This window comes from Sceloporus undulatus, chromosome 3, assembly GCF_019175285.1.
Source record: "Sceloporus undulatus isolate JIND9_A2432 ecotype Alabama chromosome 3, SceUnd_v1.1, whole genome shotgun sequence".
Lineage (NCBI taxonomy): Eukaryota > Metazoa > Chordata > Lepidosauria > Squamata > Phrynosomatidae > Sceloporus > Sceloporus undulatus.
In genome coordinates, this window is record NC_056524.1 from 169,195,818 (window position 1) to 169,216,536 (window position 20,719).

Sequence of the window (20,719 nt, forward strand, 5' to 3'; positions counted from 1 at the left end):
TCTATACTTAATGCAACCTCTTCCTTCTAACATTCCTCTTGCATCTGTTGTCTTCAGTTGACACGCTGTTCAGCTCATATTTCTTGCTCACAGTTTTGACCATGTTCTTCTTCAGTTTTTGCTTTTCTGTAATGATAGGCGATTGCCTCTTTATGTCTTTGCCTGTGCCTTTGCAGCTTCACATATATCATAATGATTATTTGAGAAATAATCTCAAGGTAGAGGAAGAACTTTTTTTGTTGAAACATATATCTTAATGGCTATGATTATACTGATTTATTCCTCCTTTTACATGTCATCTGTTCTCACCTTCATCTTAACTGTCTCCACTTTTTGTTTATATTGTATGTTCCTGTTATCCCAATTCTAGCAGCAAGACTTGCACATGTGACACATACTGTAAGTCATCTGAACATGGGCACTATCATTTCTGGGTTTCCTAACAGTCGTCCCTCAACATTTGCGGCTTTGACACTCGTGGTTTCGATTATTCACGCCCAGGAAGGAGAAGCTGGGAAGGGTCCTTTCCAGGATGGAGATAATCCCCCACCCTTTTCCAGGACAGGGAACTGCCTGGGAAATAACAGCTCTCTTGTCTTGGGAAGGTTCTTCCTTCCATTCAAAGGCTTCAGAGATCTCCTCGGAGGAAGGGAGGGAGAGAGCTGTGAATGTGGGCTCCCCTGTCCTTCCAGCGCCTCAGAGAGCTTGCTAGAGCTGTTTGAGGCTTCGGAAGGGAGATGGGGGTCTGCTCTCCCCCCCTCCTTTATTCATGAAGTTTGACTTTCATGGGGGTCTTGTGCCCCTAACCACCGTGAATGTCAATGGTCAACTGTATATCATATGCCTTGTTTATCATCCCCATTAAATTATTTTTTGTTATTCTTGTACTTGTTGAGGTTTAAAAATCAGACAAGTGTTACCGAGTTTTATAAATGCTTGGGTTTAAGGTTATGGGTTTATCATGCATTTATTGTTTATTTATATATTAGTTATTTATTAGTTATTTTCACTAAACATGCGGAATTGGCTTAAGCCGGAAAAAATCATTTGTTTACATTTAGCACTTGTATACAACCTATAAGATCTTATTAGAATTTTGAGGATCCTACTTTTCACGAAGGAACACTATTTTTTTATATATCTTTGACAGTTAAGAGGGATATCATTTTTAAAATGTTATGGCAATTTAGAAATAATGCCATTCTTAAGTAGAAATTCAATATGGACAAATAAATTTGAAACATTGTAATGTTTTCCCCCCCTTAGGGAACAAAACTAATACATTGCAAGCTGGAACAAAAGTGGAGTTTGATGATCATCTTTCAGCCATAAAACATACTTCAGACACTACTAAAAATTGCTGTGTATTAAAGCAATATGCTCCTTCCTCACCTTTAAAGCTGGATAGTTTACCCCCTTGTTCTCCATTAACTCACACAGCTGGTGGTATAATGCCATTGACTAACAGTCAACAAGATTTTTCGATTCCCTACGGGTATTTGCAGTGCAGCAGTAACAAACCTCATATGGCACCCAAAGGTAAGAACCTTGATGTGTCCACTAGTGATCATACTGGAATTTCATTGGATGAGAAGAAGAATGACCTGCCCCCAGGTCTAAAAGACATTGCTGTTTCAAAATCCACATCCAACACAGAGAATCTGCCCCACACACTTGAACAAAAAGTAGTCGACAAGCCAAATTGTGAAATTAAGTTAGAAAACTCTCCTGTCTCACAGTTGGGTAATTCTTGTGAGTCATTATCGCTGTTGAATGCTTCAGAAAATATAGTCCGAAATGAAATTAATTCTTCCCAGGACCATCCAATGCAGAAAGATGGTTTCACCCAAAGCCCAAATTATGATTCTGCAGTTGTGGATACACAGCCAAATACTGAGCTCCTAAAATGTACAGATTCTGAAGAAAAAGCGGAAGAAATGTGGTCAGACAGTGAGCATAACTTTTTGGATAATGACATTGGTGGCGTAGCTGTAGCACCATCACATGGCTCCATCCTAATTGAATGTGCACGCCGTGAACTACATGCTACAACTCCTATTAAAAAGCCAAATAGGAATCATCCCACACGGATCTCTTTAGTCTTCTACCAACACAAAAACTTGAATGAACCAAAACATGGAATAGCGCTGTGGGAGGCAAAAATGGCTGAGAAGGCAAAAGAGAAAGAAGCAGAAAAATTGACCACTGAAAATATCAAGCTCCAAACAAGTGGCAGAAGTGCCCAGCAGTCCAATGCCTCTAGAGAGATTTTCTGTGAAGACAATGAATTCAACCAAATCCCATCCCGTCGAGCATTAACTGTAACTCATGATAACATCATAACAGTGTCTACTTACGCCCTCACACGGGTTGCAGGGCCGTATAACCATTGGGCATAAGTTTTTATAGCAACTCTACAACTTTTGCCTTGGAGCAGTGTTACACAATAATTCCTAAAGGTGCTGTCAAAGAACAAAGTCTTCTATGGTTTACTCTTTCTTCATCTCAACCATTTTGAAGGCTGAGGTTTAAAAAATAATGATTTTTTTTTCTTAAACTGTGACTTTGTATATTTTAACATCTGGTGATTCTGAAGCACATTTTAAGCAAAAAAAAAAGTGTATTGTATAGTTAAATGATTTTGACTAGGTTATTAACCCTAATTGAATTATTCAGTTTATTACCTTTTCAGGATTTATACTTTGGTGCTTTGAATCGTCTGTTTACTACAGATGGGCTTTTTATAACGATTTTAACAGATATCACCTTATTAAGATGTAAAATCAAGTTAGACAGTATTAGCTATACACAGCTCTTGGTGCTTAATTACATTAAACAGTTAAAGATAAGCTGGTTTTATTTCTTCATGGTGCCATTGCTCCAACAGCTTCCAGTCAGTGAAGCCCAACTTGAGGTTAAAGAACCAATGATGATTTTATCTGTGTATAGATTTTTCATATATGTATAGTTTGTATGCGAGAGAGAACCACACAGATCCACATACAAACAATATCACTAGTGGTGGTTGGAGGTTGTAAGCTGTAAATAGATATATTAAAAAGCACTTTCTATTTTTAAAGTTAACTTGAAATAGTATAAGGATAACATTTGTCTAAGGTTTGTGCATTCTCTACCAAGAAGTTTATTTTTTTCTTACTGTGTAGAGTTCCATATTGCTACAACAACAGTTCATATATGTTAAAGATACTTGGTTTTTAGGCTCCCCCCCCCCTCTTTTCCTCAGTGAAATTTTTGGGTTTTTTTTTAAACAAAAGGCTAATAAATGCAGACAGTTCAATATGTACAAATATAAATTAGGAAGCATTTTGTCCATATCTGTATCGCTATGGTATTTTGTTGCAAGAAATAATTTGCTATTGTTTATTTGAGCAATTAGTACTGTACACCAATCTCTTTCTATGTCTGTCTCTCCATGTGGAGCATTGAAAGCTACATACGGAAACCAAATTTTCCTAGAGCCTCAGGGGTAGAATTGTTATGGCATCTGAAACTGCCTGCCTCTAGAGCTGCCTTATTAATATTCTGGATTTTAAAAGAGAGACTTCCAGTATCAGCTGTTTTTGTGCTCTATTTGAGTTCATTAAAACTTCTAGAGTGTTCATCAACTGTTGTCAATTCAAGAAAGGGTTTATTAGCATGCAGCCCATTCTTATGCATGTTTACTCAAAACAAAGTCCCACTGTGTTCTCTGGAGCTTGTTCCCAAGTAAGTTAACATAGGATTGCAGCCTTATTGTATAATTTTCCCATTTCATGTAAAAAGAGAGACAGTATCATCCAAGTAGCTTTCTAAGGCATTAGTTCCACAAAATGTTGTACATAGAAGGGACTAGAACATGCAGAAAGTCCCATATTTAATCCCAGATATCTCCAGTAAAAAAAACAAGAAATATCAATAGGCAGAGGTTCATATTGTGTTGTGTCTCTAAATGTGCATCATAACTTGTGAATTATGGTCATCTTTTTTCCTTAAATGTTTGATTGATGCATTACTTCCCCAAGAATTGCAGATATAGTCTTTATGAGCTGTTTTGAAGGTACCAGTTCACTCAGACTAGCAAACTGTGGACATTTCATCCTACAAACTAACTTCCAATTTGTAGTTTGTGCCAGAGTTTGCTATCTCCCTTCAGGAGCTGGAAAGATTTGCTTTTGTGACTTAGAACTCTCAGAAATCCCTATGCCAATCTCGCCACTGAGTGCAAACTGAGGGATTTCTATAACTGTAGTTTAAAAAAGGTAAATTTCCAAATTCCATATAAAGGTTGCACAGGTTTTTGATCAAATGCTTTGGAGGAGAAAAACTGAACAGGCATAACCATAGCAAACAGAACTGGCTCCAAGATGTTCTGCTTGTCTGTGGTGAAGGATGCGGTGGTACCCTCCCTTTCAGTCTACAGATAGTTGAACCTTGCTTCAATACTGGTGGTAGGACAAGATACTCCACTTGAGCTCTGGATAGCAGATTAGTTTAGGAGGCGTAGGGCAAGATGTATGGCACACAGAGTGGTGTCCTCCCACTTTGCCATGACTACCCACTTTCTCTCAGGTGGCCACTTAATTCTGAATGATTCAGCAACCACAAGCTTTAGCATCAGTCTTAACACGTATCTTAACATCTGAAATCATACACTAGTATGTACATGAATAGCATCTCTCCCTGATGCTGTTGTATAATGAGAAGCTGATAGAAAAATACTTCAAATTTTTAAGTGGACACTGACAGGTCTCATGGAAGGAAGGAGTCTATATTCCTAGACAACAGCATCAGATTTTTAGTTGACTAGATGCCTTCAGTTTTAGCTACCCTGATAATGTGAATGCAGGTGGGGATACTAACAGATTTAAGTGTTTGAGTCCCATGGCCAAGTGAATGATCTGGAAGCATCTGTGGTGCCATATTAGTTAAGTTAAAGAGTTAAAGAGAGATGGGACTGATTAGACCCATTTGAATAAAAGGGCAGTGGGAGACTGATGTAAATTCGGCTGTGAGGGTTATGGGAGAAATATGTATAACAGTCTGCCACAGAAAAAGCAGATTGTGTAGATCAGACTGTAATTTCAAATATTACATTAACCAATTTACCTTGTCTGGATAGTAGCATTCTAAACATCAGGGAACGATAAACAGACCCTGAAATATTGTAGGGTTCTACTTTTCTCCTCTTCTTTTTCTTGGTGAACAAACCAAACATAGACCCAGTACCAGTGTTGATAAGAATTATGCATTTCAATATGCAGGAGATACCGGATTCATGGTCACTGCACTCTGAATTAACATCATTTATATGAACATTAGTTGTCATCCATAAGGTAAATGCCCCCTGTGGTAAATTCCACAGCTGTAAACAAGACACTGTCATTTTATTAATAACATACTTGATATTATATTGTAGTGGTGCTGTAATTAATAATGTCTAGATCTGCTCTTTTGCAAAACCTAGACAAGGTGCTTTTATTTTACTCTCTTTTTTGAAGATGTCCAACACAGTCGTGTGTTGAACCTGAAAATGCTTTGGTTGGAGAGGGAGTCGAAATATGTGAATTCTTTAGTTTACTCAGAGGGGTCGATTGATTTTTGTTGTGTAGAAATGCCAATGGCAAACTTGTCTTGCCTGGAGCTTCTTTGCCTCCAATCCAGGCTTTGGGAGAACCCCACAAGAGGCTGCATTCCTGTATGTAGAGTTCCTCATGCTCTAGAGATAACATGTTGGGCAAAGTAAAGAGTAAGGATGGGATCTGGATCAGAGCTTGGAAGAGTTGGCTTACAGTTCCCAGAATTCCCCAGCCAGCATGACTAGTGGACATACAGGGTGGTTCAAAAAGAATGGTGCAAAACCGAATCACTCAGTATTAGTGTGTGTTTGTGGGAATCCAGGAGTCATAGTCCCCCAGAGTAACTTTTCCAAGCTTTGACATGAATAAGGAATGGATGAGAACCTAATTTCAGTTCATTTTTTTACAAGAGTTTACAATAACTCACATTTCCTGAGATGAGATAAACTTGTTTTTTTTTTAATTAAAAAAAAAGAACTTGGGAGGAACAAAAATAGAAAGATTTGCTTATTTAGGTCAAGACCATAGGCTCTTAAAAGTCTAGGTTTGAATCCATATGTATTCAGTCATGTTCAGACTAGATTAGGATTGCCAGTTCTTTTTTCTTAGAGGCTTCATCTTCAGTCCCTGTATGGCAGACAGGCACAATATTATCCTTACCTTGCTAGGAATAACTGTACCTTTTGAATTTGGCTGTTGCAAATGAGAGGTGATTTCATTGTAATTGATTTTTTAAGAATTTACTGAAATTCACACATTTTTCATAACCTTGATGTTAAAAAAAAATTGAATGCACAAGAAAGTGAAACTGCTAGATTTCCCCATCTGTAGTCTGAACAGTTAGAGACAATTGGCCCTGTGCCTTTCAGGAGCTAATATATGTATGTAACCTGGTGCTATATTCACGACTGGTGCTATATATCCAACCCATTAAGTAGACCTTCACCCCCCCACCCCACTCAAACAGCTGAACAAGCAAAAAACAGTTTTTGTTTGCCTACCTATCTCACTGTATGTTAATCCTTTAAGTATCATTGAAATCAATGGTATGTAACCAGATTTCTATGGGGAGTAATCCTGTTTACTTTGATTTGTGTTTCTGAGTGTGATCCTACAGACTCTTGAGGAATCTTATGTCATCAAAACTTAGAATTATGGGTGAAAATATTTTATTACACTCGCTTACCTAACTGTCAGTCACAATCCAATACCATTGAGACCGTTTCTACGGTCTTTATCAAACAGCTGATTAAATCAATCACTTATAACATCCTAATAAAACATATGGGAGGAAGATGTCAACATGTTCTACTTAAAAAAACACCTACTCACATGCTGCATTTTCCATAGTTCAAAAATTTCAGTTAGCTCAAACAGAGGAGTTTGTAGGGATTGTAAATAAACTAGAGGTCGATATTACACCATCATTTTGTATCAGCAGTTTTCTGCTTCTTGAGTATCTATATACAGTAAATTGTTATGGTATTTTTGTGTGCCTTAGACTTCCATTTTAAAATCTGTATATATTTTGTGAGCCTGAGAGTTAAAAAATAACAGCTGTCTATACAGTAAGTTGGACTTCAAATTCCTTCAGTTACTCATATGTGGAAAGGTTTTTTATAGCTGCCGATTCACTCTTTATGATAATTGTTCTGTAGAAAGAGGACTTCAAAGAAAAGATCAGCAGAGAAATTACCATACCTGCATAATTTTATTTAGTGCAAGAGTGAATTTTCCCCAGCAACAGGTTTTTAATATCTGTGTAATGGGAGTATTTCTGTTCCATTGTAAATTTCAATTGTATCTCTTAAGCATAATTACCTCTGATTGAAATCATTGGAGTTTACTTTTCAGTAGGCATGTACAGGGATTCCTCTGTTAACATGTTTGAGGAGCACACCTTTGTAACAAACACAGCAGTTGTGAACTGAATTTATTTTGATTTTCTCTATAAATACTGGCCCCCTTATATGAATTTTAAATCTTGAAACCAATTAATTAAGCATCACCAAATGCTGAAGGATCAGAAGAGGCATATCTAATTATATTGGCTTATATCCAATTGCTAGTCGCTACAGAAGTAGACCCCCTTGATTCAGTGGAAGGTACATAAATGTTGACTTACCATTCTGCATTTGATTCAGTGAGTCTAAATGGGAATACCAATTAGATTTAGGCCAGTATCTTTAAACAGTTTTTTGTCTGCTACAGAATTTTCACAGAGCTCCTATAAGAAAAATGTATTCTGTTTTAAAAAGAAAGCAAGTTTTAAAATGACAGTGCTAAATGGGAGATGTATTGGCAGCCTGATCCATTATTTGCAAGTCCAACTGATTGTAGATGGTTCCGTTAATTTCCTTGAGGTATGTTTCCACATAACAAGTTTAAGGGGATTATATTACTATTTTTAGCAGCATATAAAATTTAATTACGTACAGTCTTTAACCAAAACATTTAAAATATACTATTGAAATTATGAGAAATGTTTCTGTTCCAATTTCTCTTCTATGTTTTAATTACTTTAGAATTAATGTGTAAAATGGCATTGCTGCCTAATAAGCAATGTAGCAAATTGTGCTTTAAATTATCTGATGTAACTGCCGTTTGGAGAGCAAATATGAACAAGCATACATGAAAACTGAGAATTGGCAACTACTTACTGTATATACAATTGTGTGCTATTTATTGTAATTTCACAATATGTATACTTTTTACATAGAAATCAGTGTAATTTGTGAATGAGCCTATAGCTACAGAAGCTAGTAATGCTACTGTTGTCTTGTAATAATGACTCTGGGTTGTGACAAGCAGCAAAATCCTCCAACTGCTGCAGCAACACAAATTCCTTTCAAAGCAGTTTGGTCTAAAATGTCCTATTGCTTTCAGTGGTATCTTTCTAGTCTGTCTGGTTCAGGAGTTAGTGATTAAAAATGATAGGAATACACATAACCTAAAAGAAATTGTTAATCCCAAATACAGTAGATCCATTGAATTAATGGAATCTATGTAAGTGCTGACTTACCATTCAGCAATTGATTCCAGTAGGTCTACTCCATCTAGAGTTGGATTTAGGGCTACATACATACATACATACATATATTAATATGTTATTTTTCTTAATCTGCCATAACAAATACTCATTGATGCTTTCAGATCTGCTTCTGGCATATTATTCATTTTGGTCTTCTAAGAGAGGGCATCTTGTTAGTGTCCACGTTCCTAGTTCAGTTGACAGAGTTCTGTGAAATGTAAGTGGACTGTAGGCATTTTGTTTTCATTTGGATAAGTGCGGGTGTGCATGAAGTCTCTGTGTTGTATCCTTCACTAGTTCAGACTGGAAAGTTCCAGTTGCACTTCATTATGTTTTTCAAAACACCACAGTTTTATATAGTCATGATGTGCTATAAACTTTCCATTTGGACATTATCTGTGCATCATACAGTAATGAAAGAAATGGGAACTTTGTAGGACCAGCTTTCTTAAAATGACAAAATTCACCTGAATGTTATGAAAAATAGCATACATTCCTGGAATGTTGAGAGTCAACCTTAGATCTTTTCCCCCTTTCTAACCCCTGCCCTAGGAACAACTCATGAGGGTCTTAAATATTATTCTCATATCCTGCAGGAGCATTATAAAGTTATACATTAATATTCAGGCAACTCATAGCAGTTTTAACTAACTATAGATACTACATGTTATCTATTCTGTGAATTAGGCTGATTTCCATGACCCCAGTTAGGAAAAGTTAATTATGCTTAAATCCCATTGAAATTAATAGGTCTTAATCATGATATTGGTTTCATTGGGACTAAAACATAATTAGTACTGTTTGCAGCAGGGCCAATATTTTAATGTTTGTTTATCTGCATGGCTTCCAATGTTTGAATATTCCAGCATTTCTTTTTCCCCATTGTGTAGACTAGATAAATAATTCTTATGTCTTAGCATAACATTGTATTATTAGAGACCATTATACTTTTAGTTTATAATTAAACTGAATAATTTCTTTAAATATTACCAGTCATTTACTCGGCATATTGATATGGTGCTGGTTAACTAGCACAGGGATAGTTAAAACTTTATTTGAATCCATATTCAAATCACAGGGTGAAATCCAGTTTGGACTTTATGTATGCATACACACACATGTACACACATCGTGCCCTGAATGCTGCTCTGGAAGGCTTCATTGGCAAGAGGGACTGGTTAGATAAAACCCATAGAATCCAATGCTACCATCAATGAGTGTGGCACTATATTTAAAAAAACCTATTCATTGTGTCCAATAACAATTGTCCTCCTCTAGTTAGGGTTTACTATTAGATCATTCCTTTTTTTCTAAGTGTGGCTTAGAAATGCTTTTGTAAACTACAGCCTCAGAAATCTCTTAACCAGCATGGCCAGTGGTCATGTACCGGTATATCAAAAGTCTAGCCAGTGGTCAAGTTGGCTAGTGATTTGGGAAGTCATAGTCTCAAAGAATAGCTCTGATCTCTATTCTTCTTCCAGTAATTGTGACATACAGCTTAAGAGACATCTGTTGTAAAATGGTCACAGTGTTATACTTCCTACATGGGGATTTTTAAAAAACATATGTACATCTAAGGTCTCCCATAATTTAGGCAGAATCCTGAGTGCAAGGAACTTGAGAAGTAAACACTGAATGAGTAAGGCAAAGTGAATAAAAGTTACAAAAGGGAAACAACATGAGGGCAACTTCCCACGTTATAGAATTAGTGGATAGTAAAATATATCATGGCCCTGCTTTCATCTAATGAATCAGATACGTAATGTTGTATTTAGCCACATGTAAATCAGGGAGTTCGAGTTTGTTGTACTCCCTCACATAATTTTAAAATAAACCTTATTTTAAAAAAACATTGCTTCCTCATAATTTTTTATAATGCAGCTAATACTGTATAGTGGTTAGATGGTGCTATAGCTAAAAAAAATGACTCTTGGAAGTTCTTTCACAAAATCAGGCAGTTGTCTGCCACATCCATTGAAAAAAGTGGAATGTTGGCTAGCAATAAGCAATACTACACAGTTTTCACTCTAAAGATCTGGGGTGGGAATAATGAGGCCTCCAGATGTTGGTGAACAGCAACTTGCAACAGCCTTAGCCAGCATAACCAACTTTAACAGATGGTGAGACTTGCAGTCCAGCAACATCTGGAGGGCCACACAATTCCTCCCTCTGCTCTGTATTTTTCTAAAAGTTTAAATGGAGCTGTACAATTGGCACATATCTATCTTAACCCTTTTTTAAGAGTAAGCAATCAAGTGCTGCCAGTGCATTTAATTAACATGATTCAACACATACAAAAATGGTGCTGTTGTAAATGTAGTCTTGGTTTTATGATTATCTGAAATAGTGTTGCTGCATGAAAAAAGTGGTGTCAGATGTAATGAACAACATTTTATTACAACTTCTTAGGTGTTGAAAACTGAGGCAGATTTTCACCAGTCCTTTATATCCATCTTGCAGGGTAAACAGGCACTATAGTAGAAATGTGTAGCATTCCTACTTAATAACAAGAGATTTGAGTTGATAAGTTATGTTCAGTGTGAAGATTTGCACCTTCAGTGCTGGAGGGAAGTACAGAAAGCCTTATTATAAAAGGAAACCAAAAAAGTCAATTGTGCAATCTATAAAGGATTATTTTTCTTATGTTCCTCCACTTTTTTTTTAACCATATACAGACCAGTAAGATCGTACCATTATATTTGTCTTTAGCTTTGGAAATTAGAAATCAAAATTTAGCTCAGGTGGATGTAGTTTTGGAGTTTATAGACATATCCTACGCTACTTTGCCGACAGAAGGAATGTGGTTACTGATTTGTATCATGCGATGGTTATCCAAGCCATGATATTGATAGAATGTGGTAGACTGTGGATAATTTCTGCATCTGGGCAATGTTTAATCTAACAGATGTTTTACAAATAATGGTTTTTATGATCTGTGCTCTTTGATCTTTTGAGATAGCATAGAATTTTTATCCAGTTCCACTCCCTATTACAGTAAATGGAAATATATTTGTAGTAACTCTTTCATACTAATTACAGAGTGATTGCTCTTGAGCCTAATAGTTGTAGTGGGTGGTGTATGTTCACAGATCTCTGTAGGACTGACATGTGAATGTAGTGGTGCTAGGCAGCAAAAGAATGATTGACCCAAGCCTGTAGTTCTGATAAATAAACTTTGCAGTTGAAAAGTTACTCTAGAACTGTATACCTTAGGGATGGCATATGTATGACCCTCCAGGAGTTCTTGAACAGCAGGCTCCGTGAGCTCGCACTACTGGCTATGATGGCTAGGGCTGATGAGATTTCCAGTTCACCCATTTGTGGACAACCATGCATTTCTCATTCCTGGTGTACATATTCAAAAATTGGGGAGAATTGATTTTTTGAACAAAGCTACTTTACATACTAGTTCAGTGGTTGGATTCTGAGAAGTCACTGTCTACAGAATTGCCTATGAGCAAACTGGATCCAACAATCATTCACATAACAGAATAGCCATTCACACAACTGTTTCTATATGCAGTCACATACATTATGAATAGTAGTTGTGAAATTGATCAACTCTTCCTGTTGTCAGTAGAAGTTTCACCTTAGCAAATATTACATTGCTAAAAAATAAATTAGAATTAAAAATTGTAGTGATGTAGTTGAGGGGGGGCACCTCAAATTTAGGGTAATCTGAGCTCTTTTTAAAAAGGAAGGAAGGTTAGATTACACTGGTACAGTGTAATTTACAGAGACACGCATCAGGCAATTCAGATAATAGGATTCCAGCTATATATAATGTGCATATTTAATACATGCTTAACTCATGGCAGGAGTTGTCCTTGCTTTTGTGAATGCCATTTTGTAGTTCTAGCAAGCCTGGCAGCTTTGAGGTTCTGTGTATTGTGTCCTTCACTGCTGAATTTAGCTATTCCCCAAGATTTCAAAGCCAGATACATTAGAAATGCTTTGTAAAATATAACAAATCTAGTATTCACAGTAGTTACAGAAGATTTTGATATTAGATGTTTTAAGACCTTATAGTTCCAGGTTTTTAAGAACCATTTGTTTTTCATCTTCAGTTTGAGAAGTAGAATACTATTCTACATGTGTGTGAGGTGTGAACTAAACTAATGATGTGCCTAGAAGTGTTGGGGAAGAACTGCAGTTCAGTGCATCAAGAAATTTACTGGATAATGGCCATGGTGATCAGAAAACAAGGGAGCAACCTAGCAAGAGTTATGACTTACAGCCAATCCTAGGAACGTTAATGAATTTTACAGGAGTTATTCACAAGTAAGGTGTCTTGGAATGCAGCTATGCAATCTGGTCCAGAGCATGTTTACTCAGAAGTAAATACTACTTGGTTTAGTGGGGCTTATGTAACTTTAAATACAATTGCAATCTTGGCATCATCAAAAAAGGCGGGGCATCGAATTAGGATTAAACCACGTTGTGTTTGGTGTGGCTTTCCCCCAGGTATTTGTCTGTATATATTAACAAGAGTTTTGCCCTCAGAAGTAAGGGGTCACCTTTTTATTTTTATTTGTTCATCCCAGTTTTCTGAAGTATAGTCTTAGGAGTTTATCACACGGGAGGAATTTCTCTTAATTTCGAATGAAAAGAAAGTGGGGCCAGAACGCATTCACGTGAATTTGCTAGTTCAGCGAATTTACATGAATTCGAATTGCATTCAAACTGACTTCCCATTACCTAAAATTAACTTGCCATTGCCCGAAATTGCATGTGGTAGTCTTATCACGCAATAACGTGAAACCCCATGATTGCGTTTGGACTGACTACCCATTGCCAGAAATTGTGTGTGGTAGTCTATCACGCAATAATGTTAAACCTCATGACTGCGTTCGTATTGCCATTGGATTATACTTCCAATTTCTCTTGTCTGATAAACTCCTTAGGTTCAACCTGAACCCATCACTGCACCGACTAGATTAACGTTCACGTGCATGCTACCTCCACCTCCAGTTACATCTTCAGGCTGCAACTCCATAACTTCTATGCCTGCCAGCCTTTTCTGCCCTTCTTCTCACTTCCTTTGCTTGTAATCTAGGGAAACAGCAAAGTTTACAGCTACTGTGTGACATTTTAGTTGGTGTCATAAAAGTATTGCTCTAGTATTTAGGAGGAATGTGATTTCATTATGCTCACAGAACCCAAGAAAAACTTTCTTCTGAGTAAAAATGCATAGGGTCATTCTGCATGTCCCTCCAATTTCACTTGGATGTACCTTTGACTAACCTTCACTGGATTATGTCCAAAAGGTGATGCTATCCCAACATGTTCCGTAAATTCAGTTTCTGTAGCTTAAAAAAAAGACAATAGGAAAATATGTTATGCTAAAGCAGGAGAAACTTGAGCTCTGTTGTTGACTAATAGTCCCAGTACTCTTTCTTTGTGTGGTGTGTGTGTTTTGTTTTGTTTTTTAAAAACCTGGGGTGCATACAATATTTATTTTTCAACATGTAACTTCGATTTTGGTGGGGTTTTCCTATTAATCTACTGTATTTAGAGGATTCGATGGTGGAAACATTAAAAGACAAATATATTTTTTACCATTTACCATTATTTTCAGTTACTAATCAATGAGCGGAAAGCACTTCACTATTTCACAATACTTACAGGAAAAATTTAAAGCTACTTCATTTGAAATTCTCTGCAGACAAGGGAACGCTTACCAGCAGTACTTGAAGACTTGTGAGTTTTGACTGCATGTTACTTGAAAGATCTTACTAAGCTACTCTTTTTGGTGCACAGCAGTTGTTGTACATGATTTCTTGTTTATGTAGCAAGATGCGTTGAAATTGTATTGAAACATACATGTAAAGATTGTTGTTGTGAAGATGGTCTGTTCTGTTTTTTTTTTCCTTGTATGTGTCATATCTGTTTAAACCTTAAATGTTCCTTTAAAAAAAAAAAAGTCCTAAAAAGGCGAGATAAATTTACTGTCATTGAAAATATATTTTAAGTTTTTGTCATGATTTTTTTCCAAAAAAAATTATTACAAAGTGTATCATTCCTGATAACACAGAACATTGTGGATGGTTTCAAATAAATTTTATACTTCTATTTTGCACTCGGTTGTTTTAATTTTTCTTTTGTATTTCTCTTCTCAAAATAACTTTATTTTTCTAGAGCACATTTTGACACCCCCGTTTAAAAAACAACACTTTAAAGTGCTAAAATGACCTGCAATTAATAAAAAATGCTGAGAAGTGTAAAAAATGTTATTCAGAAAACAATATTAGCATTTAAATATTAAATTAAATTCTAAAATCATTGTTGAGCAGCAGCCCTATTTTTAATGCATTGTTTCCAACCTCTGTGCTCCTGTGCCTAGTATGCTATCCATAATAGTGTGAAACTTTGTCGTGACATTTCCCAGTACCCAAAGCTTTCCTATCCCATCAAGAGAGCACAGACTCTTGTATGCGTTCTACTTCTAAACAGGGCTAGCCAAAGACCCCTACAAACATCAGATCCCAAGTGATCTTGGAAACTGAGCAGAGTTGCCTCTGGTTAGTGCTTTTATGGGAGACCTGCAATGAATACCAGGTGCTGTAGGCTATATTTCATAGGAAGGAACTGGCAAAAGCACCTTTTTAAAAAATGTTTTTATTAATATTTTTAAATTTTACAATACAAATTATTACGCTTTCTTCATACAAATATATGCTTTAACACTTTACTTACTTTATACGAAATATCACCTCAGTGCACCTCTTCCTCGGAGCCATTCCCATCCATATACTCCAACAAAATTTTAATTCATCTCGCGAAAGTAATTTTCCATCTTCTTTTCTTAATACTTTTTCAATAATTTCCCCCATGTTTCATCAAAATCATTTCTTTTCCATAATCCTTTCTTCACTTTCAATTTACATGTTAGTTTATCATTAATCACTATTTGCCAGACTTCTTTATACCAATCATCCAGTTCCACATTTATTTTCGATTTCCAGCTTCTTGCTATAATTAATCTCACTGCTGTAAGCAAATTTGTTGCAAGATTTCTTTCTTCTTTTTTCCATTGATAACAATACTATATTTGGTTTTCTATATATTCTTACATCCATAATATTTTCTAATTTACTGTTTCCCATTTTTTTTTACATATTGACATTGCCACCACATATGTATATATGATCCCACTTCATTACATCCTCTCCAGCAATATTTTGAATTCCATTGATCTTCACAAAATTTACATCCTAATTCTTCTTCCCATGTCTCTTTCCAAATATTTTGGTTTATTTCTTTTCTTTTATTCTCCATTAATATTTTATACATGTTGCTAGTTATTCCTTTCATGCTTTCATTTTCCTCTAGTTCTTTTCCTTTATGAATTATTAAATCAAGATTCACCTCTGACTATTCCTTGCCTAAGAAAAATCCTATTAAAAAATTCATGGGGTTGCCATAAGTTGACAGGTGATTTGAAGGCATGCGCACGCACTTCGTTACCTAAATAAATCAATCTTTCATTGATAGAAGTAGTGTAATCCACTAGAAGCACACTATTGGATCCTGGCATAGGGGCTGATTTAGTTTTTAAAACCAAAAACATAGAGAGCATCAGAATATTATAAACCCAAAGTACATCCGATTACTTTAAATGGAAGTGGAGGAGACATCTCCAACCATATTACCGCACTTGCCTTCTTATAGTGCTGCTATTCCACTTTTACTGCGCTGGCTGCCTACTGTTGCATTCTGGGGTTTGTAGTTCAGTGAGGCCTAAGAGCTCTCTAGCTGAGAATTCTAAATGCCCCTCCTTAAACTGCAAATCCCAGAATGCAACAGGAGGTGGCCAGAGCAGTTAAAGTGGAGCAGCAGCACTATAAGAAGATAGTGTGGTCATCTAGCAAGACCCCTGTCCTGAATTGCCCTGTTCAGGAACTGTAGACTCAGTTCCGTGACCTCCGTAGTGGAGTCTATCCATCTGGTGTGTAGTCTTACTCTACTCTCTTTCTACTGCCCTCCACCTTTCCTAGTGTTACTGTCTTTTCTAATGATTCATTTTTCTTCATGATGTGGCCAAAGCACAATAGCCTCAATTTAGTCATCTTGGCTTCCAGAGAGAGTTCTGGCTTCATCTGTTCTAGAACCCATTTATTTGTCTTCTTGGCCATCCATGGTATTTATCCTCAGCACTCTTCTCCAGCACCACGTCCCAAAGGAGTGATTTTCCTCCTGTCCACTTTCTTTATTGCCCAGGTCTCACATCCACACATAGCAATGGAGAATACAGTGGCTTGGACGATCCTCGCTTTGGTGTTCAGAGTTATATCTTTGCACTTTACCATCTTGTCCAGTTCATTCATAGCCGTCCTTCCCATTCCTCTTCTCATTTCTTGACTGCAGTTTCCATTCCAAACCATTCTTGATCCGAGCTATGGGAACTCTTTTGACTATTTCAATATTTTCTCATCATCTAAGACAAATTCTTATAGCTTTTATGTATTACTTTTTTTTTTAATGTTCAGCATCAGGCCTACCTTGGCGCTTTCCTCCTTAACCTTCTTCAGTAATTTCCTGGTCCTTGTAGTTTTCTATCAGTAGTATTGCGTTGTTTGCATACTCATTGACAGAGATGGATCAGAGCGCTTGCCCAAGCATTTCCCACCTTTGCTGTTACCGTTTTACTTGCTACAGATATGATGCTCGTGCAATACCTACATACACAGTATACTAGCTTATATGCAGGATATTCGGTCATGGGTTATCTTATCAATTTTCCTTTTAATGTGACATTTTAAAGTCACTGTAAATGAAACAAGGTGATTCTAGTACAGTCAGCCCTCCTTACCCACAGATTTTTTTTATTCACAGAGGATTCAAACATCCATGGCTTGAAAATATTCCAAAACAAGTATAAATTTCAAATATCAAACCTTGATTTTCCATTTTATATAAGGGACACCATTTTGTCATGTCAGTGTCTTTATTGGGACTTGAGCACCCACAGATTTCGTTATCCATGGAGGGTCTTGGAACCAAACCCCAGCAGATAACAAGGGCCCACTGTATCTGTGGATCAAGAGAAAGTGTTGTAATACAAATTCAAGCTGAGGATGCTGTGAAATTGCTTAAAAGACCAAAACATTAAACATGCAACAAATACTAAACATAGAACTAACAGTTACTGAATATTGAAGGAATAGGTTGCTTTTGAGGAGGCAGCTGAAATACCCTAAAGGCACCAGATTGCATCTGATACTATAAGCTAAGCAGGGTCAGCCCTGGTTAGTACATAGGTAGAAGACCACCAAGGAATGCCAGGTGCTGTGGGTTACCTCTCAGAGGAAGGAGAGGGCAAACCCACCTCTGTGGGTTCCTTTGAGAAAACCCTTTGAAACTCATGGGGTCGCCATGAATCCCACACAAATGGCAGCTGCACCAGCATTGAGGAAATAATGCAGTCTTACACCTCACAATACCCTTGACACAGGCTGCTGCCACACTGCAGAATCAGTGCCATTTGACACCCCTTTAACTGCCATGGAATCCTGGGATTTGTAGTTTGTTGTGGCACCAGAGCTCCCTCAACAGAGAAGTCTGAACAGCTATTTAAAAAACTACAATTCCCAGAATCCCATTGGGATTTGTAGTTTGCTGTGGCACCAGAGCTCTCCGTCTGAGAAGCCTTAACACTTAACTAGCATTCCCAGAATCCCACAGCACTGGGATTTGTAGTTTGCTGTGGCACCAGAGCTCTCTGACCAAGAAGTCTGAACAGCTATTGGAAACTACCATTCCCAGAATTCCACAGCACCGGAGTAACCTTGGCACAGGCTGCTGTCACACTGCAGAATCAGTGCTGTTTGACACCTCTTTAACTGCCATGGAATCCTGGGATTTGTAATTTCTTGTTGCACCAGAGCGCTCTCGACAGAGAAGTGTGAACGGCTATTTAAAAAACTACAATTCCCAGAATGCCATAGCAATGAGCCCTGGCAGTTTAAAGTGGCATCAAACTGCCTTAATTCTGCAGGGCAGAGGCAGTCTGGGATGAGGGGAAGAGTTGCTGTGAATGTCTATTTGAGGACCTGGACTGATCTGCCCGGAATTAAAATGGCGCGGGTGCCATCATCTAAGCCAAGATGGAGGCCGAACCCTCACTTACAAGGGCCAGAGCCTATCATGGGATTCTATTTATGTATTTATGAACTGGGGCTGAGACAGTGTTGATTCTCAAAACGGCCAAAGGCCAGAATCGAACCCTGCTCCCTTTGCGTCATAGTGCGGCGCCTCAAACCGCTACGCCACGATGGCTTAAGCATTACGTCACGCGAAGAAACCACCGCTGTTATAGCTCACGCGCGTTGGGCGTTGGCGCATGCGCGCCGCCGACAACCCATCCCCTCCATTGTTTTGACGAGGGCCCCATGTGCGAGGGTTGGGGGGAGGAGAAAAACGCTCGCTTCGTGACGTCACTACTGTGCGACGGCGACTCAGGCTCACCCCAGGCTGCCTGACTGGCTGACCCTCGCGCTCTCTCCTTGACGCATGCGCCGTGGCGACTGTCCCTCGCGCCGCCGCCGTTGTCGTCTCTGGCTGAGTTTGTGAAATGGCTCCTGGGGGTCTCAGTTGGGCCTCTGTCAGGTAAAGGGCTGAGGGGGCGGCGGAGGGGCCCCTGGGGCTGGGCCTTGGGAAGGGGAGGCTCCCCAGGGAGGCCTCCTCGCTCTCCTTTGTTGTCAGCCCTCCCTGCGCATCCACACTGGAGAGAGAGCCCGGTTTGGTACCGGTTTAAGTCTTTGTGTGGCTCAAGGCTGTGGAATTCTGGGAGTTGGAGTTCGTTGTGGGGCCCAGAGCAGAGTTCCTGCATGGCTCTATGTTTCTATGCAGGATAGAAGCTGATGGCATGAAGCTCCGTAGGCTGGAGCCTAGTTCCTCAGATGCGTCTATTTGTCTCTCTTGAAGTTGCTGTGGAGCCCTTCGTGATGAAATGTAAGGCTGCATCTGCACTACAGGAATAACCCAGTTTGACAGTGCTTTAACTGTCGTGTCTCAGTGCTATGGAATTCTGGGAATTGGTTTTGTGAGATGTAATTTTATATCCCTCCCTGTCAGAGAGCCCTGGTGCAAACTACAATTCCCAGAATTCCATAGCATCGAGCCATGACAGTTAAAGTGGTGTCAAACTGGATCATTTCTGCAGTGCAGATGCAGCCTCAGCCTTGCTGAATTCAGCAAAACTGTCTGTCAGAGGCTCCTGGAGTGCAGCCTCTGCGACATGGGAGCCCCCTTTGGATCTTGCCTTTAAGACCTCTTGGGAGCCAGAAAGGATCTTTAAAGATCTTGCATCAAGTGTTCCTTTTCCTCTTCGTTTTCTGGTGAATAGGGTCTTCATTCTTATCATCATGTTTCTGTCACTGCCTTGAGGCTGTTAGGTCTCTGTCTCTATATTCCTCTCTTGTGGCCAGACTCTGTGTTGTTTTGTGCAATAGCTCCCTTGTGTTTCCTTCCTCCACTAAGAGTCTTTGCTGTTTACACTGAATAGACATGCTCTTTAGTTTCAAAGCTATTTTAAAATCGGCAAGGTAGCTTTTTATATCAATGAAATTTTTAACATTAGTGTTGGTAGCTGTGTATATTTGATAGAAATTGAACTCCTTGATTCTGCATTACATTTTTGAGTGTTGGCTGTACCTTTATACAGTATCAGTCTTTTACTATACATCAGGTTTTCTGAAACATTTACCCTCACAGATGTTTTGTCTGCAAAATTTCCTCAAAACCAGATATCAGTTTAATTAAATTTCTTACTTTCTGAGGCATTTAATTATTACACTTCCCTTGTCAAAGCGTACCATTTATTATCCTTTCAGTGACTGTCAAAACTCTTGTATGTGAAAAACAGGACTATTGGGTATATGACTCAGGGTAGAGTGTAATAATACATGCTTCTTGAGCGTTAGCATGACTTTCATTCATCTTTTTGAACAGATCGCACTTGTAGAAGACGAGGACAGCGAAAGGATTGTGACTCAATATGGCTCAGTTTGGAGGACAGAAGAACCCCCCGTGGGCCACGCAGTTTACTGCCACCGCAGTCTCTCAACCAGGTCAGCTTTCAGTTCCAGTTAATTGGTCCTTCGGCTCCAGC

General features: G+C 38.2%; 2 protein-coding genes across 6 annotated transcripts in view; both read left to right on the forward strand.

Moving 5' to 3' along the window:
* Positions 1 to 13,238, forward strand: part of TET1 (tet methylcytosine dioxygenase 1) — a 646,721-nt gene extending 633,483 nt beyond the window's left edge. For all 3 annotated transcript variants that reach the window (XM_042459332.1, XM_042459333.1, XM_042459335.1), the window contains exon 11: positions 1,267 to 13,238. In XM_042459332.1, the coding sequence (XP_042315266.1) occupies positions 1,267 to 2,399 (1,133 nt within the window). In that variant the 3' untranslated portion in view covers positions 2,400 to 13,238. The remainder of the gene's footprint in view (positions 1 to 1,266) is intronic.
* A 5,820-nt stretch (positions 13,239 to 19,058) lies between these two features.
* The window catches only part of CCAR1 (cell division cycle and apoptosis regulator 1), a 31,564-nt gene continuing 29,903 nt past the window's right edge, over positions 19,059 to 20,719 (forward strand). For all 3 annotated transcript variants that reach the window (XM_042458186.1, XM_042458188.1, XM_042458187.1), the window contains exons 1-2: positions 19,059 to 19,215; positions 20,560 to 20,678. In XM_042458186.1, coding sequence (XP_042314120.1) covers positions 20,606 to 20,678 — 73 coding nt within the window. In that variant the 5' untranslated portion in view covers positions 19,059 to 19,215; positions 20,560 to 20,605. The remainder of the gene's footprint in view (positions 19,216 to 20,559; positions 20,679 to 20,719) is intronic.